Source organism: Candoia aspera, chromosome 3 (genome assembly GCF_035149785.1).
Source record: "Candoia aspera isolate rCanAsp1 chromosome 3, rCanAsp1.hap2, whole genome shotgun sequence".
In the NCBI taxonomy this organism is placed as follows: domain Eukaryota; kingdom Metazoa; phylum Chordata; class Lepidosauria; order Squamata; family Boidae; genus Candoia; species Candoia aspera.
In genome coordinates this window covers 68,948,377-68,974,433 of record NC_086155.1, presented here as the reverse complement: position 1 = coordinate 68,974,433, position 26,057 = coordinate 68,948,377, and the positions used below count along the sequence as shown (strand labels likewise).

The window sequence follows — 26,057 nt, the reverse complement described above, 5'->3', positions numbered from 1 at the left end:
AGTTCAACACATATTTCTATGTGTACATTCAGGAAATAGACACTTTGCTCTTCAGCATTTGAAATGCCACTACAGCATCAGTTAAAATTTTTATTCTCTGCCCCTTCTTTAACTTGTTTTTAGAAATGACTCCCACACACATTTTATCATATTTTGCATTTGTTTATTTCATTAGATTTATAGTCTGCCTTTTGCACAGCAGCTCACAGCAGTGATAGACTTATATGTAATATGTCATTTAACTGTCCACATACTAAGAGGGTGCACAAAATGAATATGTTTTCTAAGTTTTTTTAACGAGAAGCTTTAGTAAAAAGATAACCCAAACAGCCGCATTAGTGAACATAACTGAAAAGAAACAGCAATCGTCTAGCTTCAGCCCAGCCCATGAATAACTCTAGCTTAAAAAAACAAACGAACTCTGTAGCCCAGAACTGACAAGCATATTAACCAATAATACAGCAGGGTCCATCCTTGCTGTCTAGAGCCATTTTGAATTTAAGGAAAAAAAATTGATTCAGGGCTAGCTATATGTCTCTTATTCTTACCCATATTAAATGTTTTCTCTGAAAGAAAATAAATAAGCAATAAAGAGAGGTGCTACATAGTCTGCTGCACTGATGCCATCTTGGGCATAATAAATACCTCCCCACCCCCGTCAAGGAGAACTTCATGAGTTGATTTCAAACATTATGTTCCTATCATAAAGGCAGGTGGAATCTCCCTCCCTCCTCTTCTTTAGGCTAGACCACAGGAAAATATAGCCTAGTCCATTAAGTTTTGTTTTAAACCTTTATTATACTTTAGGGTCAAATGTAATAGATACATCATTATCCAGGATGTAAACTGTTCTATTCTAAAATGTGTCCGGACTACCTCATTAAATGGCTTAGTCTTTGCATTACGAATTGGGTACAGTCAGCAAGTTTCTCATGGTTTTTTTTTTAAGTCTGCATGATACAAAAGTTGTGCCAAGCTTGCATATTTAAGCCTTCCCCCACAGTTATGTTGAAGTTTATTTACTGGCAAAGACCAAAATAAACTGTAATATCATAGTTACGTTTCTGTGTAGAAGTGCAATGTTAATTCCTTCCCATCATGCCACCATTATTTATGCAAGTGAATTTTATTAAGAATCTTTGGAATTCATAAAACATTTTATTTTATACACAAACATACAGTAAGTATCAGCGCCCCTCTTAGAAATTAGCAGCAGTATCAAAACCTCAAATCCATAAACTCCCAGAAAGACAACAGATTGTTTGTAAATGACCGAGGCACAATCAACTGGGCAGTTTTCCTGCGCAAGCCAGGGTTTCCATACACTCTTAGGTAACTCCCACTTATCTCTGAAGGACTCAACAGATGGAAAACTTCCAACCAGATTGTGCTTTTGAATGTTTACATAGAGCACTTACTTCCCCACATCATCACCAACTTATCTGCAGGTTGCAATGCGGTGTGTTTCGGGGTTTTTTTGGTTTATTGTTTTTTGGCAGCACTATATGAAACATGTAAAAAGTGCAAATTATAAGAAGCAGTGAGATGATCTCCCATCTGAGCTAGAAAACATGCACATTATTTCAGCATATAAACCCAACATCCCCTTCTATCAGAAACATTGAAAAGAAGGTCACCTGCTTGCATAAAATTTAAGAGACTGGTTATATCCATTTAAATTATACATTTTTGGCCAGCCATTAGATTTGGATCACAGTCCTTAAACAAGTTAACATCATCTGTGTCTTCAAGTTTAGCGAGAATGTGTAGTGTAAACTGAAGCATAAATTGACAAAACTGAATGCCTCAAGTGTTCAAAAGAATTAGTGTGTTTTCTTCATGGGTCATTTTTACTCGCATTTCTTATAAATATCTTTATTTGGACATTGAGTAGAAATCCTTTAAAATAATTTTAATCTGCTTTCAGGCACTATTCATGGAATATGCATAGCCATTGCTATATTCCAATAGCTTAATGCACTTTGTGATTCGCTAGATCCAAAGACAGAACATGAGAACAAAGACATTATTCTTAACAAGACATGCTACTTCTTTTTTGATTGCTGCTTATTCACCTTTGCAGAGTTAAGAGATATAGTTTATTTTAAACAAGTTGATGTTATTGCATTCTAATTATAACATACAGTAAACATATTTTACAGAAACGGCAGGATTTAAATAGAAAATTACCATTTTATTTATTATTGAGACATGGATGTCAAAATTTGATCATGAGTTTTGTAGGTCATGTTTACCTTTCGTTACAGTGTTATCATTATAAATAACAAGTAGCCCTATTCCAAATTAAGGCTTTCTTTCACTTCAGTGGAGTTAAGGTTTACATGGTACAAATGATTTCCACCATTTAACTAGCTCTCCAGAGACAGAAACTTTTGAAGGTCTTGCCGATCTATTACAGGATTTTCCAAAAGCAGAAAATGAGTAAGGAGAAGCTGAAAATTTACTTGTCATAGTTATCACTAACTTACATTTATTTATTCAGAGAGATTAGACAGGAGGGTTGGCACTTCATCATTAGAACTTCATATGCAATTAATTTCCCATAGGAGAATTTGATATTTCATTATTTGAAAAAGCTGTAATTGAATTATGTTTTAATGTTTTCTGGCACAGCTGACAAGAGAATTAACAAAATCAAACCATGAGTGAGATGAAAATTCAATCAGTATTTCTATCTGTTCATCAGATGGGAACCAACAAGCAGCTACATTCTTTCTTGTGGATATGCTAATTTTAGTTTCCCGATTATACTTCCTACTAAGAGATAACAATTATGGACAAAGGAGGGAATCAAAAGCACATTCAAGAAAACCCAGGATGGATGAGATGTAGGATTAAGGTTTTCACAAATAGCTTCAGTGACAAGACAAAATGAACCACTACAATGGCTGTAGCTGCATAGCAACATTATTAATAATATGTGCTAATTTTAGCTGGAGTTGGGTTGTCATCTGACAAGGATTGTAGATCATTTTATAGCAGCTCTAGCAATGCTCAGAAATAATTGCATCCAGCCCAAACTGCATTTGTGGCAAAGCTCATGGCAACACTATTAAAGTAACTGTCCCTTTTTGGTGCTTCAGAATAGCTACGGCTTGCTCATGAGTCACACCTTCCAGAGACTGTCCATTAACAGCTAAAATCTGATCGCCACGCTTCAGTCTGCCATCATCTGCAGCTGCTCCCTGGAAAGAAAGAAAACAAAAGAAAACAGACCAGAAACAGTACACATCATCAGCTGAGCAATGTTTGGGGGCTAAAACAATAGATAACAAATTATGCTGAACACGGAGATGGTAGGGCTGCCTTAGGATGAGCTTCTTCGACCATTTGAGATATATTGGAATTACAATTCCAACAAAATGCCTAGCCAATGGGACTAATACAGTGCCAGACACCATATGATAATACTAAGTTGGGAAGGCTAAACTGGAGGGGTCTTGGTTGGGAAAGATTCTCCTCAGACAACAGTTTACCTTTTTATTTCAAATTTACGTTATACGGTTAACTTCACAATTTTGACATGATTATCTCCATCACAGAAAGCAATAAATTTGAATGGACCTAATCACAAAGGCTCACATGTACATTGTGCACTGAAACTGGGAACGGGTGGTGTAAACTGTTCCACGAATAATTTTAAAAGAAGTATCAAAAGCATTAATTATGTGAGCTCATGTTGCTGACTGATAGCCTCTGACAGGCACAACCTTCCAAAGAAATCTTATATATGGAAATAAATACTTATTTTTACTTTTATGGAATTAAATAACACCCTGACATAACAGGTGAACTCTTTCAGGCTGCCTAGGTTCTACTAGGCATAAAGGTATCTTTTTCTCCAAGTATTTTTTCTGATTACAGACAGGGCAATCCATTCCCCCATCCCACAGTTCCCATCTCATAATTTCTGTCAAGACACATCTGTATATGAAAAGACTGTGTTTCCCATTTTTAACGTTGCAGAGATGAACATATTCACAAGAAGCGCACAGTACATCTCCACGCAGATAAACTTGCAATAAAATAGTAGAAACGTGTCCACCAGAAGGAAGAAGCAAGGTGATACTGAAATGATCTCAGGTAGCATCATGTTAAGTTAACTGACTTCTTTGCTTGTCGTAGATTCATTTGGAATTTGAGATATTTTAAATGAACTGTACTACATGAACATAATTTGATGCATTTATGTTTTATAAACTGCTCATTGAGTAAATTTATTCTGGACACAATGTTTGGAGGGATAAGGCAAATGATCAGTTGCAACCTCTTTGGAATAGTTTATCTTGCAAGATCAGACCAGGCCCCTCCCTGTGGAATTCTAAGAAAGCCCTTGGAGAAGTTGTGATATAAGTAGGGAGTCCCCATCCTAAGTTGCGTTTGAATGTTTGGTTGTTCTTTAGTGACCACTGTTTTCTTTGTAAGGTCTGTCACTTTGTGTAACTTGTATTTTTTAACGAGTTGTTATTTTATTATACTGTTTTATTATTTTAATCTTAATATTAAGAAAGGAAGAAAAGAATGTTAACTTCTCACTGTCCTGTTGGACAGGAGTGCCATTTAAGCCCAATGAAGTAAATCAGTAAATCGACAAAAAGTAAATTGACTAGGAATACGACGTATAATATATATATATATGTATGTAATTTTCAGAAAAATAATATACCAACATGGGATCTTTCCTCCTGGAATAAACAACATCTTCAAGGGTCAAGAGTTCTTAATGGTGAAGAATAACAATTTTACCCCCACGTGTTCCTGCTCCAGTCTGAACTAATTCCTTCTGCAACCGTTCCTTAAAATTTGCCCAATGCTTCCACACATAGTATGACAGTGAAGCTTTTCCCCACGCTGGCTGGGGAATTCTGGGAGTTGAAGTCCATACATCTTTAAGCTGCCAAGGTTGGGAAACACTGGTATACAGGAATGTGGCCAATATTTAGAACATAAACAGACTCAGAGGGCTCAGTACTTTGTCCCAAAAGCTGATAATTGATTTAAGGATAATATTCATTTCAACTAAACTAAACTACAATGGATGTAGTCCCAGTTTTCTATATGTTATTGTAAGATATGAAAAATCCAATTCTTTCCCCAAGTTCCTCATCAGAAGGGTGGGTCAAATTGAATATGAATGCAAAGGTGTTTTGGAGTACCTTTGCAAAAATGGTCTTGACATATATAGGGAGGTCTCCTTGTGGGCTTCCGAAGCCTCCTACAATACTAAAGCCCAATCCATCTGAACCTTTCTCCAACACAATAATTTTAGGCTGAGGTGCTCTGAAAAACACAGCAAACACCCATTAGTACATTGCTTATTTAATATGAAGAAAAATAGCTTCATTAGAGCTAGCTCATGCCATCAGAGCAACGGCTGTCCTGCACTGGTTTGGTCTACTTTGTTAGTAGCTCCCAAGAGTAAGATCTTTTTTAGCTCTGGGACTGGATGTCCTTTTAATGGGAGATATCAAAGTCTGGAATATAAAGTCTGGATTCCGTAAGTGATACTCCCAATGAATTAGCTATGTGCTTGCAATAATGCTGTCAACCCCCTCCCCCCCTTCTATGTCTTTATTCTCAGCTGGTGAAATCAGAAAGTATAACATTTCCCATCACTGAAAACGCTATATGCTATTGATCTCTGCAGCTATTAATACTGTAAGAACTCATGGAACAGAGGCTGCATAGCACTGAAACACTACAGATCAGGAATACATACATTCTCTAATTTGATTGCAACATTTGTTTGGTAATGTAATTGTTTCTGGCAGGAACCTTTAGCACGATTCGGCTACTTCCTTTTTTCCTGGCCTGATGCCTTCCAGATGTGTTGGGAGTACAAGGAAGATAGAGCTAGTTGAGGTGGAGAACCAGTTAAATAAGAGATGTGGAAGCAGATCCAAGCAGGCTGGATGGCATCATAGGTCAGGATTGAAGGAAGGATGCCAAGTCCCCGCCTGATCGCATTCATTTCTCCTGCATGGAGAAATGTGGTCTGCACAGGATCAAGTGGGGAATCAGCTGTGCCCCCAGGATTCCCTTCATCACTGTCTTTCTCTGTGTATGCTAGGCAAATACCTGTCACCTTGTTCTACACAGACAGAATCATTCGATGCAAGATGAAGCAGAAAGCTAATGCTCTGCCTTGAATAGAGTAGTTTTAGCCTTCTAGCTGAAACCAGTCCATGAAGATCAGGGTAATAATACAAGACAGTTTGTATATCTGACTTGATAATGGTACATGCTCTTTGAGAAGTATTGCCACTAGAGTAAACAACTTTAGTGACATGAGCATATTTCCAGTAACGGATTCCTACAACATAGATGTAGAGATAAGCATCTACATTTATTTAATTAGGAAGATGGTAACAAGGACAATCTCCACTGGCACTGTGCCTAAATAAAGCAACAATAGAAACAGGAGCTCAGCAAACGGCTGTTCCTACAGCTTTGACATGCATCTGACTTGCAGGAAACTAAGAGTTGGAACAATCTCTCTTTCTACACAAGAAAGTGCTTGGCAAAAAATTGCCAAGTCCCTTGAAGAAATATATATTTCAAATGTACATAAGCAAGGACTAATTCAAGTGCCAGCTTTACAGCCATATGTGTCTGAGCGCTATGATTCATGAATCAAAGTGAGAAAGCGTTAAACTTAATTTTTAAAAAGAACAAGGTCATGGAGCATTTATCATGACATTTTTGGGAAGACTGCTGAAAGCCATTCCTCATTTAATTTCTCTAACAGAAGATCATCTGGAATTGCAGTTGTCATAAGTCATCTCAAGCGAAAACACAGCCAGACAGAAGGAGAATAAACATGACAATATGTCAGTGGGGAAAAAAAACCCCCAAACCTCAGAAGAACTGCTTGTTACAGATCAGTCAAAAAGAATGAAAAAAAAATCTTCCAGCAGTCTGAAAAATACATAATAGTATATTTTGTGCTATTGGAAAATTTATCTCAGGTTAGAAGCTTGAAAGCAGAAATATTTACATTATCTACCAGGTGAGAGGACAGTAAAAGGTTTCTACAAATGCTATAAAATGGATATTGGGGGAGAGAAATTAGAAATATTGAAAGCATGCCTGATTCCTATTCATGAACTAATATCCATGATATATATTTGGATTATCATATATTCAGACGCACAGGGAGAATGTTTGGATGCTGCTTTTCACCTCAAACTCTGTCAGGGAAAGCAGAGTTACACAATGCAAGCTCAATATAATTCTGCACTGGATATAGTTGATATAGAACTCATCTCTGAAAAATTGAATCATATGAGTAATGGCCTACATTGCCATATACAAGGAGGAGTGCACGTCTTCATAGTTGAGAAGCAGTAGAAGCTGAAATTATCTGACAGTGTAAAAGATTCTAATGTAATGCACAAAATCCAAAGGCTTGCATGCATGAAAAATTAATCATACATCTGTCTGTCTGTCCGTCTACCTATCTTCATAAGATATCAGCAAATGTGCATACTTACTCTGGGTATTCGGGATGATGCTCCATAGGTGGACTAAAGTTAGTGCTAGAAGTCAAACTCTCTATCTGGCTGGCGATGGCACTGATGTTGGTGTCGGCGACCACCTACAGAGCAATGGAAGAGGAAACAGTATCAGTAAGCTGTGTCTTGGTACTGTTAGAAAAACATTAGCAATGGGCTATATTGGATGAAAGTGCTAACGGATCAATGAGAAGTGGAAGGACTGACTACTGTAGCCTCCTTAAAGCTAAAGTGAAAACTGACAGGTTAGTAAGTGAATCAAGAACATGTTTATTCAGAGTTCAGTCACTCCTTTAAAGAGCTGATTTAGCCTTCCCTCCAAAATTGGAGCTGGGGGAGCAAAAGTTCAGCCTAGAGGTGACTCTTTTAGCCCCACAGTTCATTGTAAGTGTTAATCCACTAATTGAAATTTTTATCCTCAAATCCAGGCAATACATCAATAAAACTAAACTTTCCATTTAGAATTAAATCACTGCAAAACTGCTCATATTTCCTGGTTGTTTGTTTGCTTTTAATGGCAATAGTGTCTGTGTGTGTGTGTGTGTGTAATCACCAACCGAGAGTTGGCAGGAAAAAAACACCAAAGTTCAATAACCTCACAAAAAGCTTTTCCTTATCTCATTACTGCAAGTGCAGACAGCTGATTAAATTAACCAGGAACATCCAAACAGCCAGGCTGGATCAAATGATCCCCTGGGATCCTTATCACTCATTTGCAAAGAGCATTAACACATTTCTTTGCCATCCTGACCAATACATCCTGACAATAAGCATTTCCACAGCACTATCTCTAGTTATCTGGCCTTTCCTACCCATTTCACTATGAGGTCATTTTACTGATAACAGAATTACTTAATGATATGTCAGTGATGAATATCAGATTGAAAGAATGAATTCACTTCTGTGGTGTGAATTCATCTTTGGGCAAATGAAGAACGTAGATATTTAACATAAAACACTATTCATATTTTTATGAATATATTTGGATATTGATAAGGGGGTGCAAATATGTCAAGCTGTGAAAACAACTAATGCCACTTTTTAAAAATTAGCCATACATGTAATGGATTAAGGATGTTCTAATGAATAATTTAAAATGTATGAGAGCAAAATCCATATTTTATTTCTGTAAGTTAATTATTTTTAAGTAAGAAACATATTGTAGGGGAGAAGCACTATTTTAAAACATGAACATCTGACAATCTGCTTCTCTAGAAGTGCTAATGTAACTGAGGATATATTTTTTATCTCACATGCCAATAGACTGAGTTTCTTGCATTGCTAAAATATTACTGCCTGTGTAGTATTTATAGAATAAGTACTAGCAATTTGGATTAATATTTGACTGATAGCAGAATATAGCTGCATCCTTGGCTGTCAAGGATAAGTATTAGTGGACTTCCTGTGAGGATTCATGGAGAGCTAGATGTCCCTTTTTGAACAGGACGGCATATATGGAGGAGGTCATGGCTGGATACAGGTTATCAAAACCAGTCTTTATTAAAACAACTATTTACAATAAATAAGTCCTTGTGATCAAGAGGTTTTTTTTATTTTTTTTTAATAAACTTTATTAGTTTTAAAAAAACAGAACATAAACAACATAACCCATAAACAGGACAATTGACATAATACATACAAATACATATACCAATAAACAAAGAGAAAAGAAAAGAAAAAAAGAAAAAAAAGGACAAAAAGAGAAGAAAACAACAAAGCTTATTAAAAAGTGGTTTCCGACTATCTAAACTGTGATTTTAGATCTATAGTTATGTTATCTTTACTTCTTCTCTATTTTCAATCTATGTCACCCCTATTTCTATTTGATTAAGTGTTTAGTTACTAAATCCTATGTACATAGTGTTATTTTTTGTGTTGTCCTTATATAATCGAGAAAAGGTTGCCATTCATTATTAAAATCGTCCATATTTTTATCATTTAACAGGTCCGTTAGTTTTGCCATCTGGGCCAGGTCCATTATCTTAATTGTCCATTCTTCTATTGATGGGGTAGACTCTTCTTTCCACCTTGAGGCATAAATAATTCGTGCAGCAGTAATCAAGTACAATAGGAACTTTCCATGTTTTTTTTTCTAATTCTTCTTCCATTAGACCCAGTAAGTATAATTCTGGTTTTTTGATTATATCCATTGCCAACATTCTTTGAATAACATTGCGTATTGATGCCCAGAATTTTTTTGCTTTTTTACAAGACCACCACATGTGATAAAATGTACCTATTTCGCTTCTACATTTCCAGCAAATATTTGATGTATTTTTAAACATTCTTGATATTTTATCTGGAGTTATGTACCATCTATACATCATTTTGTAAAAATTATCCTTCAGATTATAATTCAATGTAAATTTTAATCCTCTAGTCCACATCCTTTCCCATTGGTCATACATAATGTTATATCCAAAATTGTTAAGAGGTAGGCTGGTTCTGATCAAGCCCACCCGGGCAGCAACGGGGGGAATCGGCAAGATTGCAGGAGGAGACTGTGGCAAAACAGCTAAGCAGGATTTGCTGACCGGAGCTGTGGAACTGGAAGAAGCTAGGGCACATGGCACAACCGGAACTGGAGTCCATTGTCTGTGATCTGGAACACCACCCGAACTAGGCTGGCACCTGGAAACTAGGCAAGACTGAACTAGAACTGCTGGGCAAGGCTTGGCTCTAGAGGCAAGAATGGCCTGAACTGGGTGATCAGACTGGGCTGGGTATGTTGGGCGGAAGACTCTGAACAAGGTAGATAACTTGAAACAAGACTGGACTTGGCTGAAGACCCCGGGCTAGGCTGGAAGCTTGGCACACAACTAGACTGGACTGAGGTTCTTGGCTAGGCAGAGAGCTTGAAACACGACTGGACTGGACAACAGGCTTTAGACAAGGTTGAGAACCCGGACCACAACAAGATAGATCTAAAGTTCCTGAACAATGTTGAGCAACCGAAACATGGCTAGACTGGACTGGAGATCCTGGGCAAGACTGGAGGTCAGAAGCATGATGAAACTGGACTGGAGACTCTGGACAAGGCTGGAAGCTTGAAACAAGGTTGGGAGCATGCCTGGAACGCGCAGAATGACAGCAGTGAGGTCTGAAGCTGGACGTGAGGCTTAGGTTGCTGGATTTGGCAGGGAGAAGATCCTCTGTGGCAGCAGGTCCTCTTCAATAGGAAACACCAATGCTGATTCCCCTCTGGGTACAGACAAGGTTTCCGACACTGGTAAAGACTCTTCCACTGGGGTTGCGAGCTTGAAGGATCGGTTGTCTCCAGCAGCTTGCTCTTTGCGCATCTGCCTTTTATGCCAATCCTTTGCGCACCTATTCCCTTCTGCAACCAATCAGGCTGCCTTCTCCTTTGCATGCTTTTCTGCACATCTTTCGCGCGCACTGATTGGAGGATTCAAATCCTCCTCTGAAGAATGGCCAATCAGCGTCTCTAACTTCTCCCACATTGCTGAGTCATTTCTGGGTTTTGCTTTCCCAGTTTCTGCCTGGTAAGTTTCTGTTTCCCCTTCTGACTCAGAAAGAGTTTTGTTTTTTGAGTCAGAGGCCATCTGAAACCTCACAGTCTTGATATTTGAAAAGGACATACAAGTATTAATTCAGAAGAGTGATTCAGATAATTTTTTATACTGGATTTACAAAAGAGATCTGTTAAAGCTTTGAAGGATTTGCTGAGAGGAGACAAAGAAAAGATTAAAAGAAATCAAGCTTGAGGACGTTATTTTAAGGGATTAAATCCCAACATAGTTAAAAGTGCAGGAAAGGAATACAGAGCTGGCTTATTTGATCAAGGTTAAAACAGTTATGTAGTTATCACTGGTAGCCCTTCATGGACTTTTGCTGACTAGGAATGAATGAGGAGGCTTTAAGATTATGTTAATAGTTAAGAGGTGAGTTATGGGAAGAAGAGTGCATTTGTTGTATCTTAAGAGATGGAGATAATTTACTAAAATTGTCTGTACTTGTTGTGATGAAGGAGGCGGCTATTTCTTTATCCTTTTTTGTTTTTACTTTTTTTCCCCTGCACTTTCTATTTTTCTTTTTCTTTTTATATTTTTTGTAGTTTGTATTAGTTTTTATTTTTCTAATTGTAATCTGAATAAAAATATTTGAAAAAAGAAGACTAAGTATTAGAAATTTGTATTAGTATTTGACTAACAGCAGAATATGGCCCCATCCTTGGCTGCCAATGTTATTTTCACATCATTTCAAAGCAGCTAACCATATCATTTGACTAACTGCACATTCACAATGTCATCTGCTCAAAAGCAAAAGCTTGTCTGCCTCCCACGATCATTCAGCTTTTTCACCTTGGATTTTCATTTGGAGGTGGTTCTTGACTTGATATGGTTGCAGCAGCTGTTTTACATAGGCTCCATAAATACCAAATTATTTATGTGCTATGCAAATCAGGCACCGTACTCCATGCAGTGAATGTATCATGGACATGAATCTATCACTATCTATTGACATGAATCTCACTGCCCAAGCTTATGTTTTTGGAATGAAATCTAACCTAAAAGTACTAAAGAGTGCTGCAGTCTCTGAATCAGTTTGCAATTTGTCTTCCATTTCTTTTGAAATAGATCTTTTGAAATAAAACAAGGAGAGGGTCAGAAAATATTTCAGTGTGCTCTCCTTTTCAAAATAATTATTCTGTTGGGGTCCAAAAATAATTCCATCAAAATGTTACTCTCAAGACTGGGTTCTAAAAATGCTCAAGTGAAATTACTTATTTTGTTTTTAGAAGGACTTGCCCTCTTAGTTTTATTTTAAAAAAATGTTTTGTATTTCTGCAGATCCTGTGTTTTCCCAAACACACTGATATTTCCCTCTTACTTTTCTGTGATTCAGTAATTCTTACCACCCAAGTTTGCTGACAGAGGAAACGATTTCAGTCTTTAAATATACTTTCATATTTCAGTCAACCTCTTTGCAGCTTATTGCATTTATGAGGTAGACACAGATCTACCAGTGATGTTTATTAACATTATAAACATTCCACTTATATTCAAAAAGTTTAACATAATTTTTTTTTTATATTCAAATATCACCCTGAATTTAAGGCTTTGAATTTTTTTTTTTTGGTGAAGGAACATTAATGCTTTAGTCGTCCTGAATTTTAGGCTTTCTTATATATGGACTTCCTCCAGATTGTTAAGTATACAAATTCATTGCCATTTTCAGTTAATGCATTTTTCCCGTTATTTGTGAATTGTCAATTTTATTTATTTTACAGTGGTTATAGAATGCTGGTCCAATCAAAAGTGATTCTAAGCAGCATTCACTTCCCCCTGTGTGTGTGGATAAAACAAAAGCAAAATATACACCATACAAAATACAATCCGTACAATCACATATTCAAGACTCCAGGAATAAATCACAATCAGACCATCAACTGCAATTGCTAGAGGCAAATGGGTTACCACTGAGCCCAAACACATGTGTATACAGATTGAATCACAGGGCAGAAAAGAAATGATGTGATTGCCTCGGACTGGGCTGCAACATTAATTTTAGAAATTCTCCAAGTTAAACTTCCAAGTGAATTCAGAACAATTAAAAATGGGAGAGAGGAAAAAAAAATGTTTTTCCTTAGAGGTGACACAATTGTTTAGACAGACTATTCTGCTGAATAGCATGGGAGCTGGATAAGTTTTTCTTCTCCTACGCATACGATCATATGCTCATATAATTTCTTTTTATATAACTTTCAGATTCAGATACACTTTCCACCAGGATTAGATATGATTACAGTTATAGTAAAACCCTAAGCAAAAATAAATAAAAAATCCCAAACTACATAGATGACAAAGCTGCTCTGTCAATAAACTCTGTCAGCTCTGTACCTGATCTTAGTACAATAGCAGAAATTAAACCTTCAATTTGCATTCAGGATGCATCACTTGCCAGATTCAGGTTCTGCAGTTTCAGCTGGTTCCCAACATGTTTCTACAGATGAACTCTTTTGGACTCAGCTAAGTAAACACCAACTTCTGCTTTGAATATATTCAATATAAATAATTGCAAAATGTAATAGGTATAATAGATAATAGTTTTAAAATCCCACCGGTCTATACTAGTGGAATGTTAAGCACCTATCTACCAGTGTCCTGCTGAAATTAATGGACATAAAATGTGTAAGACTCACAGCAAGGTATATGATCATTATAGCCCAACAAGATATGTTGGGATTTATGATAATGTACCTTGCTTTTAGGCAAGCTTTTAGCTATTTTGCATAGGTCAACTAATAAAATAATCACCTCACAATTTATAAACAGAAAAAGAGCACATTTTCATTTTTGTCTTCTCAAATTAAATTAAAATGAGAGATGAACCATCCAGTCCAAGCACTGTACCTTGGCTGAGAGCCAGACATATTATAAATCGTCAACTGTTAACAAAGCCTTTTTTTCTTGCCCTTTTTCTTTTAAGAAGATGTTAACTGGACAGAAAGCTCCATCATAGTTACATAATAAAGCAGAGGAATTTGTTTTTGTTTTAAAAGTGGCAGAAGCTAAAAAGCAGAGATTTTTAAAAATCATCTGTTAACAAGAAGCCATTTCTCCCCCTTCTTCTGATTTTATACGATCATGCCCACAGTTATATGAGCAAGAATAAAATGCTTTTGAATATAATAGTTTTCTTCTTTAATCTTGCACGATTCACATCAGCAAGCATTCTACCATACTGTAATATCTTATGCCAGTGACACTCAGTCTTTTATTTAAAATTACCATTTATATCTCCTTGTACAGCTGTATGTTCAATTTATCAACATACCTGCAGGATGATGCTCCCAAAAGCATTCTTCAGCAAATTTACCACATCAGCATGAGACAGACCATCCAGAGGCTGCCCATTAATACTGACAATCCTATCACCAACCTAAACGTGAGAGAAAAAACGTAACAGAAATAGAAATGTTAGGAGCACCAAGGAATATTGGAGTGATCAATATGTCTTGCAAGTCTGGCACTGCGCACCCATCTTTCTTATTTATAAAAAGATAAGAGCCCTATTCAGGCATTTTTAAACCCACCAGAAGTATTTCAGCCACATGAATTTGTCTCTAAGATCAATAACTCTTCTAAGGCAGGAAAGATACCATGGATGATGGCAATTCAGTGCTAGTAATTCATACATGGGCCTTCTTGCCCAAAATCGTTGAAAAAACTGGCCATTGAAAACATTTATTTTTAAGATAAACTATTATTCCTAATTGATTGATTGTTACTTCTGGCTCTGTTAACCTTGTTTGACTAATTGTGTATCATTATTTTTATTCTTAGATCCATTTCTGTAATTTGTTAGCTGCTTTCATCAACTTTTTTCTTATTTAAAGGGAAACCTGGAGACTAAGTTTTTGTGTAAATAAATTAAAAATACAAGAAAGAACTCCTGCTCCAATTTCACCATCTAGAAGCAAAGAGAAATCATTGTAAATGGAAGACGAGAATATTGGCAGTGTGTGAAAACATAATTTTTTCCTAGAGATACTTGGAGAACTGAAGATGCTAGTCATAATTGCTATTTTGTTTCTGCAAATCATCCAGCCCCTTCTGAAATTGGAAGAAAATAAAGAAAGTTCCTGTTTTTCTATGTTCCATTCCAGACTGAAATAGTAAACCACATAACATGAATTCACTGTCTTGACTACAGACATCGTACTATGAAATGTAATTTTCCACAGCTGCTGTTATGCAGACACTCGCGCAGTGGGCAACAGTGACATTCTTTACTAGCAGTGGGAATGAAGAACCCTTCAAAGTTGGAAAAGGAAATATTTTTCAGAATATCTCCTCCAGCAAGGTATAGTCCTTGTAAACACACCCTTTGGAGGTAATAAAACAGCAACAGCAGCAAGAAAATAAAGCTAGTACTTATGCATATATCCTTCACTCTTTCACTTACTCGGAGTTTGTGCGTGCGTGCTGCCACTCCATTGGCTTGAATCATAGCAATGAAGATTGGAACATCTGCCAGGGGACTTCCCTTGCCACCAGCAATACTGATACCAAGAGCATCATTTAGGCCCTTAACAGAGAGAGCACAGTTATAAGAATCACTTATTCTGCCCAAGTTTCAAATATAACCTGTGCACTAAGTGTCAAGTTTGTAATAAATACTGTATAATTAAGCAAGGATACAATGTGGTATCTGATTTTCCACACTTTGTTCAAAAATTCTATCTTCATCTCTCATATTTTTAAATCAGTTTAGTAACACTATTAAACATGTGCAAAGGAAGCCTTTTTTTTTTTTGCATTCATTGAAAGCACTTTCATTTGTAGAACCATGAGATATCAGTGACGTAATGCTAAAATCATTAAACAATACACTGTACATGAAATTCCTAATATGCACAAGTGGAAAGCTGAAAGCTTACCATGGTCAAGATAGTTCTAGAAATTCTTTCATTCATTTGCCTAGAATTGCAAATAGATCTGACCACTACAAATTCGTTAATTGTTTTACATGCTGGACAAAATAAAATTATCTATCTATCTATCTAGTAAGAAGAAATGACTGACCCTTGTTATTTCCACAGTTCTTGGGCTTGTGTCTGCTCCCACTGATAAAGAAATAAAGAGAATAATTAAAGTCTACTGTTATCATGAGATTATGTTCTCTACTTACTACTTCAAAATTATTACTGAGCACAAATATTGTTTATGTCCCCTTTCCCCAAACTGATGGCTTCAAGGTGTATTTGGTCTACAACTTCTAGAATTCATAGTCAATATGGCCAACAGCAAAGGAGGCTGAAACATTCTTTAAGTCCTGGGAAACAAGATAATATTCAGAAGCCTCCCTGATTCACTGCAGTATAAGAAGGAGGGGATTTGCATAATCAGATTCGCAAGATTATAGCCAATCTCAATAAAGTGTAGTCCTGGTCTTGAGCCAACTAAATAAGTACAGGATATCCACTATAATTCACAGATATATTAGTTGTTTGTTTTTGCCCATACCTGAATTTCTCTGAGAAGAATCAGCAGATGATCTCTTCGTACTGACAAAATTCTGCAAAGTGGAGATAACTGGAGCAAAAGTAGGATAAAAGTGGCTGTGGACATTATGTTGGCTCATCTGAAAATCCAAGACAAATAAGGCTCAAGTTAGAATTTGCAAGGTTGTTCTACACATAATCCAAATGAGCTGTTTTTAGAATTTCTCTCATTGGTTATAGCATCTATCATTAGACCTGTTCATTAAACCATGGATGATACTTCTGTTATCTGTTATTAAGAATTTTTATATCACTATTGCTAACATTATACTCACTCACTCTCACACACACACACACACACCAGAATTTAAAGAAAATGTAAAGAAACATGCATGGACAAAATTATAATTTGGCTTTTTAGATGAGGGGAAGACATATTGTGCCCTAGCCAACATGATGAAGAGTTAGGGATTGTGGCAGTTGAGACTAAGAAAGTTGGAATTTATTTACTGCACTTCTAAACCTCAGGTAAAAGGCTGGTATTAAATAGAGAAAATATTTTCCCTAGACTTTTTATACCATCATATCTGGAGCCCAGCTGCTAGGATGGCAGGTACAAAATTCTACCTCTCTCTTAATGAAATAGATTTTCAAGCCAAAGAGCCCTAATCAAATGTTTGGATCAATGATCCTCTGTGTGCCAAGAGAATTCATCATCAGTAGCTCTCTGCATGCTGGAGAAAGACTAGCAAAGTGAAGAAGTAGTACATGGATTGGGCATGTTTAGTGGAATAGTTCAAGTAAGGCAAACAGTACATTGTGTATCAAAAGTTTGGAAGCTGAGCACAGATTGGAGAATGATCCTAAACAGAAATGAGAACATATGAGAAATAATATTGCTAAATATCTCTATGCCTTCCTGGAAAAATGTAGTGTGCTGGAAACTTTCTAAAATCAGAACAGAGTATACTGTGTTTCATTATTATCAAAGTATTGACATATGATGACTCATTTTAATTGTTTCTCATGTCCTTCACTGCATGTAAAATGGATGGCATCACTATTGTGGCTCCAAGTAGGCTGAAATTTAAGGTGAAAATGATTTTTTTGCAACATCTTTCTATAATTAATGATTTCATGCAAAATCAAATACATGGTATAATTGCCCAGAAATTATAAAAATTATATACTTCTAAAACAGGATTTTTCGGTCAGTTAAAGTACAGGTATTGTTCCAACATTTAAGATGGCTCTCAGATAATTAAAAATGTTGGATATAGACAGATTTTTTCAGTTAAGGCTATAGCTAGATTGTAAAGTCTTACTCCCATGATCACACCTGACAAGGCAAACTGTTCACAAATAAATTTTGGGATCCATTACTTTTTCATTCTTTTTAATGCACCATCATCTACTACTAACCTGACTGTTTTGAGATGTCTTCCTTGAAGATAACCAAGATCCAGCCCTCAGTCGTCCAATCTCTAGCTGCACAAGTCCTTGGGCACACTTGGATATAGAAAATACACAGCATGCAGTATTTAACTCATAACAAGTATTTTTTATTGATGTCCCTCCAAAAGTCATACCTTTGATCAAACCATGACTATTTAAAATGGCCCAGTCCTCAGAAGGGTAGATCTCCTGGGCAGTATCAAGTTCCCAACTTACTCCTTTTCTCCAGGTCATCCATAATAATCTCTATTAAAAGATAATCTTTTTAGCTGTAGAATATATACCTGGTATTGTAAGCAATGAAGTGTTCTGTATCAAAAGGATTGCACAACTGAACGTCATTCTTTAGCTGCATACATTGAGCTAAACCATGGTTTAATTACTGAATGATCCGTATTGGCCTGGTTCACACACCATGGTATTCTGTAAACAAGCTACATTATGGCTTAGTGCAAGCTGCAATTGAGCTTGTATTTTTATTTTATGAGGAATAACCAGAACATTAAGTTTTTAAAGAGGGCAGTCCTTATATACTGAAGTAGTGTTATCTCAGAGGGCGTAGGATTACACCATCTGCTCTTTTACAAAATACATAACATACCTGTAAATATCTTTTAAAATAATTGTTAAAATACTTTACTACCACTGTTTATTCCACGCAAGTATAACTTTCAGTGGTGTGGACTCATGAAAAGTGTCTCTAGTATCAAAAGATAGATTAAAAGTAATTGCTGGAAAGCAGAATGTTAGATGATGTCTAAGTTTGTAATGTTTGTCTAGTCTTTAATGTTTGCATTCTTGGCATATGTGTATATGAGTGTGTGTCTGTGTATACTGTATATACAGAGACACACAGACATGTATATATGTTTTGGGTCTGTGGTTTCATGATAGATTTTTGCTGTGGATATAGCTTTTGTTGTATTATTAAATATTGCAAAATAAACATATATTCAACTAAATGTACAAAATGTTTATCTAAGAATTAGGTTACTATTCACTTGCTCTATATCCTTTCCTTTCCTTTCTTTCTCTTCTAAGTTTTTCAGGACAGAGACCTCATACCCAAAAGAAATACAAATATATTAAGCACATCTGAAAACTGTACAATGATTCTGAGATAATCATTCTGAATCACACAGATCATTTACTGTCTTGGAGAAAGGCAGCACTAATGGCATTAAATGGCAAAAGATAAGGTTGACCATCTTCCTTCTCTCAGTGAAGGGACCAGAAGCTTATTCAGTTTGAACTCTAAACTGATTATTCTTAGTAGGAAGAGGCCACATGTGATGACTGCCTTACTCAGCTTGCCATTAAATTTGATTCATACGTGGTTAAGTAGAAATCTCTTTAATGGAGTGTAGTGTGTAGTACAGTGGAAAAAGTTGTGAATAGAAGTTCCCCCGCTTTCTCTCAGTTAAACAGCCCAATGAACTCAACCCCTCTCCCTTCTTCAGTATGCAGCCCCCCCTTCTCGTGCCAGTTCGTTCAGTTCTGTGCAGATATCTCCAACGGCAAGGCAGCTTGACCTTGGATGCCAAAGATAGCCCAAACAAGATGCTTTCACGCTCCTGGCTTGTCCCCCTCCCACTTCTACCGACTTGCAAGTCGACTTCATTCATGCATGCGAGTCTGATCAGATGTTCTGGGAACGTTGACCTGGGAGCATGACACCACAATTGAAATGATGAACTTGGTTTATTTCTATTAACTACAGTTAAAATTAAATAGAATGGATAATTAAACTAACATCAAAACTGTATTTAAACCACAGCACACAAAACTGAAGCTCCCACCATGCTGTTTTTATAAGACTGAACTATGTTTGAATATTTTGGCTGAAGTTAGTATTCCCAAAGAATATGATATTTTACATACTTGTAAGCATTGTTTAGAAGACTATACTGCATGCTCACCTTAAGAATGGTAGCTACCACTTCTTGAGAAGCATGTCTGACATCCTCACCATTGACAGATAATATCTGATCTCCTTGAATTAGTCTCCCATCAAGGTCAGCAGCTCCTCCTTTGACAATGTCAGAGATAAACACACCACTTCCATTTCTAACAATACAGGGAACATATGTACTGTATCATTAAACAACAAAATTATAAATGCTATTTATCTGCAATTACACATTCTAGAGACAGTTAGATATTTCCAGCCGAAAACAAGGAATGTGAGAGTTTTCATCGCTGATCCAATAAAATCTCTGATAGCAATTGTTACCTATTCATAGTCTCCTCAATCAGAAAACTCAAGTCACTTATGCTAACTTATTGTACTATGCCAAATTATTCTGCTATATAGATAACTTGTTATCATCAAATCTTCAGATAAGAAGCAACCTCTATGAATTTACTTTTGCACACAAAACCATGCCATTGTACAAAAATATATGATGATAAACACACGGTCTTCCACTGAATCACTCATTTTACATCTCCTATCCTTGAACTGGTGACATGTTACTATTAAATTATAGCACATTACTTAAGTACTATAAATATAATGTATATAATGTAAGTGGCACCATAACTGTTGTATGCTCCTCCATTCTACAAGAGTAATTATTCTTCAAGTATAATCTAAATATAATTCTGATTAACTATATTCCTTACCTTTTCCCTACAATGCTAAGTCCTAATCCTCTGCCCATTTTCCGTTGTAGGTCTACATGGAAAATCTCCAGATTCTCTTCATCTTTATAATGAGCTTCATCTCTATAGACAACAAGCTGCACTTTTGGAGGTGTTTGCCTCAAGGCAGTGATAGCATCTTCATGACTGGCATTTCTCAAGTCTATGCCATTAACCTAAAATGAAATAAAACATTCTGTTGGAAGTACAGTTTGCTTACTGGATTTTAATTAGCCTGGTAACAGTGGCACATTATACCATAGGCAAATTAGGCACTTGCTGAGGGCCCTCCAAAAGAGGGGCCCCAAGATCATGTTTTTGGAAAACTGGTTGTGCCATTCCAGCATCTTTATCCGGCCGCAAGCATGCCTCTGGCAGGCATCTCTGGCTTTCCTGAATCAGCAGAGATTTCTGGAAGCAACCTCTGGGGCCTCAGGTAGGCATGGCCTCTGTGTACATCTGCCAACTCTGCCCTCCTATGTTCCACAGTTATTATTTGAATTTTTAACAGCCCAATGACCAATAGAAAATTCACCTGCATGTGTGATTTGGACGCATTTTATGCATACAAAAAGGGGAGTCTAAATGCAAAATCATACTGGTGTATGTACATATGAAATATTAAATACTGTATTTATGCACATAAAATGATAGAATATTTCTCCATGATTTATTGTGATTTGGTGTCTTCTTTAATCATGTAAGTACATGCTTTTTTAAATAAACACTGTATTGTTTGTAAAGATATTAACTATTTATTATTAACAACAAGATGTGCAATTAACAGGTAGACAACTTGTTGTAAATTGTTTAAATATTATTTGTGATACATTATTAGTGGAAATTAATGAACTTTGAGGAGCCCTAAATTTAATTTTGCCTAAGGCCCCATGCAGGCATAACATGCCACTGCCTGGTAATATGTCAAAATAATTTAAAATGTTTATTGTCTGAAGAAGTCATACATATTAGGAAAACCTGCAGAAGAATAAATTAGAAGTGTGGCAGCACTTTTTCTAACACATTTTTTTACCAACGCTTATGATTTTTTAACAAAATTGGTTAGTTGGAAAAGGTGCTACCAGACTTTTTTTTACTTTTTGTGGCCCCAAATTATATAGCCAAAAAGTGTTATACTGACCCAGTGCAGAATACCAGAAATTCTGCCAATTCACATGAAAGATAAAATCATGGTTAAACATTCTGAGAAAGCAGTTTTCACCTATCCCCTTCTGATCCAGGTAGGGATCAGAAGCTTATTCAGTTTGAAGTCTAAAGTCTGACTAATCTTAGTAGGAACAGGCTAGGACTGAAAAGATGAACTTGCTTTATTTTGGTTAACTATAGTTACAATTAGAGTTGATAATTATTAAACTAACATACAAATTATAGTTAAACCATACTTCCGAAACTGGAAGCTCCCACCAGATTTGTTTTTTTTTTAAGATTCTACTATGGTTGAGTACTGTGGTTGAGCCAGCACTTATTCAAAAATAATGTTTAGTATAATTTATTACCCTAAAATAAATCATAGGGTTTATATTCTACAATATATCTTAAGCATAATTAAATATGCTTTTTAAATAAATGAATAGGAATTTATCCATTCTTAATTTCTGATAAAATAATTTGAAAATGTAGATCCTTAGAGCAAAGCATAATGATGAAAACTCAAGTTCTGTATATTGTTTGAAGGACTAACACTGAAATTCTACATTTCCTCAGATGTAAGGTCTACTAAGTTCAGTAAGGTTAATTCATAGGTAAATAAATATAATACAACTACCTGAGCCTGGTATTTTATATGCATAATAAAAATCTACCTGTTTCTGGATTTTTCTCTGCTATTGTTTTTTTATTTCACAATTCTATTATTTGAAAGAAAAATATTTTTTCTATATTCCGATAGATGGCACACCACACCACAACGAAGCTTTAAATTGGTCTTAAAACAAATATTAATGTTAAATTGTAAAGGGGGCCAGAACACTGTGTGATCATCATTGCCAAATAAAAATCTCTTTTGGTTTTAACTACAACTACAGAAACTTGAAACATGTACTCTAATATAATGCGTGGAAAAGATCTGCTATTGATATTAATCTCTGTCAAAGCACTTTTTCATATATAAGGGCCCTTTTTTTATCCCTCCCTCACTTCTATATTATGATCAAATCTAATCATCTTGCAAAACATTGCCTTCAAAATGGGACAGAGCAGTACTTTGGTGAAAGCCACTTTGGTGCAGTGATTGACAAGAGTGAGCTGAAAACCAGGAGACAATTAGTTATAGTCCTTTCTTGGGCACAAAGCTGGCTGGGTACCTTCAAGCTAGTTACACTCTCTCAGCCCTAGGAAAAAGGCAATGGCAAATAATTTCTGAAAAATATTACCAATAAAACTTCATGGACTTGAATATTATAGTATTAGGAACCCAAACAGTAGAATATTGGATTTTAGATCCCTGTACTGTCCAGCTGGAGCAAATTTTCAATCCTAAGGCATTTCAACACCTCTGTCCAATCATCTTGAAGACAGCAGAAATATTCAAGGAGATAAACTTGAAACTCACCTCAAGAATTTGATCACCAGCCCAAAGTCGACCATCTCTAGCAGCTGCTCCTTCCTCATAAACTTCATGTATGACTATGGCATCCTAGTAAAATATACATGCTTTGTATCAATCCTTACAGTATAAACAGGTAGTTCAGAATATAGAATGACTGGTAGACAGACAGGGAGGGAGGTAGTTAATGTCTAAGCACTTACAACAACAGCAACAACGAATCTTTATTACGGTCAAAGACCAGCATAAGGAGGGTGGGGTACAGTCAATTAAAAGCATAGAAGGTACATTAAAATCTAACATAAGAAACTAAAACACATGAATACATTAAGATCTGATATAAAAAGCTAAAACACAGAAATAGAAAATACTGTACATTAATATCTAATAAAAAAAGCCAAAACACAGAAGTCTAGAGAAAAAGGAGAAAGTAAAAGGAAAGAAAAAATATCTAGGGGAGGGATAGGAGCATTAGATGAGTGTGGGGGAACATAAAAGTTAGTATATCTAAATATAGTACTCTAGTAAATTAAAATTAAATGCTAGTTTGTGGCACTGGTCATCTGGTGAATTTTAAGCATTTAAACTACTATATGCAAGTTTAGGCTGCATCAATAGGACTACAGTGTCCAAATCCCAGTAAGTTAATAGCTCCATTATATTCTCCACTGGTCAGACTCAACCTTGGGTATCTGTATCACAATTTAAGAAGAATTCAGATAAATTGGAACAGATTCACAGAAGGGCACAAGGTTGATCACTTAACCTGTATATTCTGGACAACTACTGACCAGTTTCCAACCGTCCCTACTAGGGGAAGGTTGTTGAGAAAGTGGTGGGGCTTATCTGGATCCATTTCAGTTCAGGTTCTAGACCTAGGCACCAAGGAAGATGACATTGATTACACTTGTGAATGATCACCTGTGAGACTTGGATGGAGGAATGTGAAGCAATGTGCTGGTTGTCATCTTTAAAGCCCTTCATAGTTCAGTCCTGGATATCTATGAGACCATTCTCCTTGTAATTTTTGAGACAATTATCTGCTAAATTGCATAGGGCAAAATCACTTTGGGTCTCTGCTCTGGGATTGCCATCTGCAGGAACCCAGAACAATGCCTTTTCATTGTGGCTTGCATCTTCTGTAATAGCTTGACACTGGACAATCAAATGGTCCTTTCCCTCCTGACTTTTAGAAAGTTCAGCTATAAAGACAGATTTTAGCTACACATGTTTCTTACCATCTGAGAGTAATTCTATCGAGTAATTTGTATTAGACTTCTACCAATGTTATACAAGAACGTGCTTCATGTGCATTTTAATCTTGATCATATCTAATGTCAGACTCCACTATCAAGTGATTGCTGGATCGTCTGATCATGTTCTTCTGCCATGATGAGTTGATGCGTGTCAAGAACAAGATGGGAAGGAGGAATTGTAAGGAGTGTGAATCTTTTCTGTTTGGACTGGAAGGGGAGAAAAGTCAAGGGTGTACTGCCAGAGACATCTGTGCCTGGTATGGCTGACCATTTGAATTAGGTGGGAAAGAGATAGGAGGGGGAAGTGGAGTACTGGAAAGTTTTGATTAGCTAGTTTAGGCGGGAAGCTTTCAATCGCAGCTTTTCTTTTGTTCTGTATACTTGTTTCCAATAAATCTGAATTCTGCATATTTCAACTGTGCATGAGTCAGGTCATTACTGGAACTAATGGTGTCAGTTCTTACATCTAAATCAGCACCTTATGAAGAATGAAAGTTTTAAGGACTTCATGGGAGAATTTAGTATGACTCTTCTCTTATACTGCATTGCTGCAATTTAATGTACAAAAAAAAATCAGAAATTTAACAACTTCTGCAAACTTGTTGCTCTAGAGACAATGACATATATTTACTGAAAAGAGTAGACACCAAAGGCAGGAAGGTTGGAGAAACTGCTTTTATTTCTTCATGAACTACATTACTGCCTTTGAAAGGGTAGGCAGATGCCTTCATGAGGTAATCTCTAGCTATTGCTTTTAACAATAAGCCATGTAGAACTGAGAAGGATGCAGAATAAACATTTCAAATTAGGTAGAAGGCAACATTTCAGAGAATAATATAGGGGCAAATGAATAATATAGGAACAAATGAATAAACAGATACAAATCAGGAGCTGATTGTTGTAATAAGTAAAATAATACTTCCCTGATTACAGTTTGACTCCTAATGATCCTAAGGACACCTCCATATAGTTTTATAGTACAAAAATGTATTTAAAAAAATGAAAACAATCTCTCTGTCTCTCTCTGAAAATACCCTCTTTCAGGGTAGAATGAGCATGTAGAATCAAATTAATACAAAATTACCAAAAAGCCTCGGGAGAGCGAGAATGTCTTTGCCTGGTTTGATGCATGCTGGACACAGCAGCAGAGGCAGACTCTACATCTGAGAAGGGCCTCCCTTGTATCCATGCTTCACTTGTCTGTGGCACCCTGAGAAGTCATTCAAAGGGCTGGGGCAGGTACATTATGAAGGTAATTGAACAACTTGACTGCAGTTGCTGCAAAATCTGCTTCAGACCATTCAAAAGACAATTGGACAATCTCTTCTAGAAATATTTTACTGTCAGGTACATAGTCCTGAACAGGGATGCGCTGGTGCTGCGGGTTAAACCGCTGAGCTGCTGAGCTTGCCAATCGGAAGGTCGGTGGTTTGAATCCGTGTGACAGGGTGAGCTCCCGTTGCTAGCCCCAGCTCCTACCAACCTAGCAGTTCGAAAACATGCAAATGTGAGTAGATTAATAGGCACTGCTTCGGCGGGCAGATAACAGTGTTCCGTTTAGTCATGCCGGCCACATGACCACGGAAGTGTCTATGGACAAATGCCGGCTCTTCGGCTTTGAAACGGAGATGAGC

The 26,057-nt window shown here is 36.5% G+C and overlaps 1 protein-coding gene across 3 annotated transcripts in view; it reads right to left on the bottom strand.

The window, feature by feature from the left end:
- Positions 1–1,107: 1,107 nt before the first annotated feature.
- The window catches only part of PATJ (PATJ crumbs cell polarity complex component), a 155,890-nt gene continuing 130,940 nt past the window's right edge, over positions 1,108–26,057 (bottom strand). For all 3 annotated transcript variants that reach the window (XM_063298039.1, XM_063298040.1, XM_063298041.1), the window contains 11 exons: positions 23,174–23,257; positions 20,584–20,777; positions 19,878–20,025; positions 17,926–18,012; positions 16,526–16,643; positions 16,085–16,125; positions 15,465–15,587; positions 14,334–14,438; positions 7,515–7,618; positions 5,178–5,301; positions 1,108–3,206 (listed from right to left, as the gene is read on the bottom strand). In XM_063298039.1, the coding sequence (XP_063154109.1) occupies positions 3,060–3,206; positions 5,178–5,301; positions 7,515–7,618; positions 14,334–14,438; positions 15,465–15,587; positions 16,085–16,125; positions 16,526–16,643; positions 17,926–18,012; positions 19,878–20,025; positions 20,584–20,777; positions 23,174–23,257 (1,275 nt within the window). In that variant the 3' untranslated portion in view covers positions 1,108–3,059. The remainder of the gene's footprint in view (positions 3,207–5,177; positions 5,302–7,514; positions 7,619–14,333; positions 14,439–15,464; positions 15,588–16,084; positions 16,126–16,525; positions 16,644–17,925; positions 18,013–19,877; positions 20,026–20,583; positions 20,778–23,173; positions 23,258–26,057) is intronic.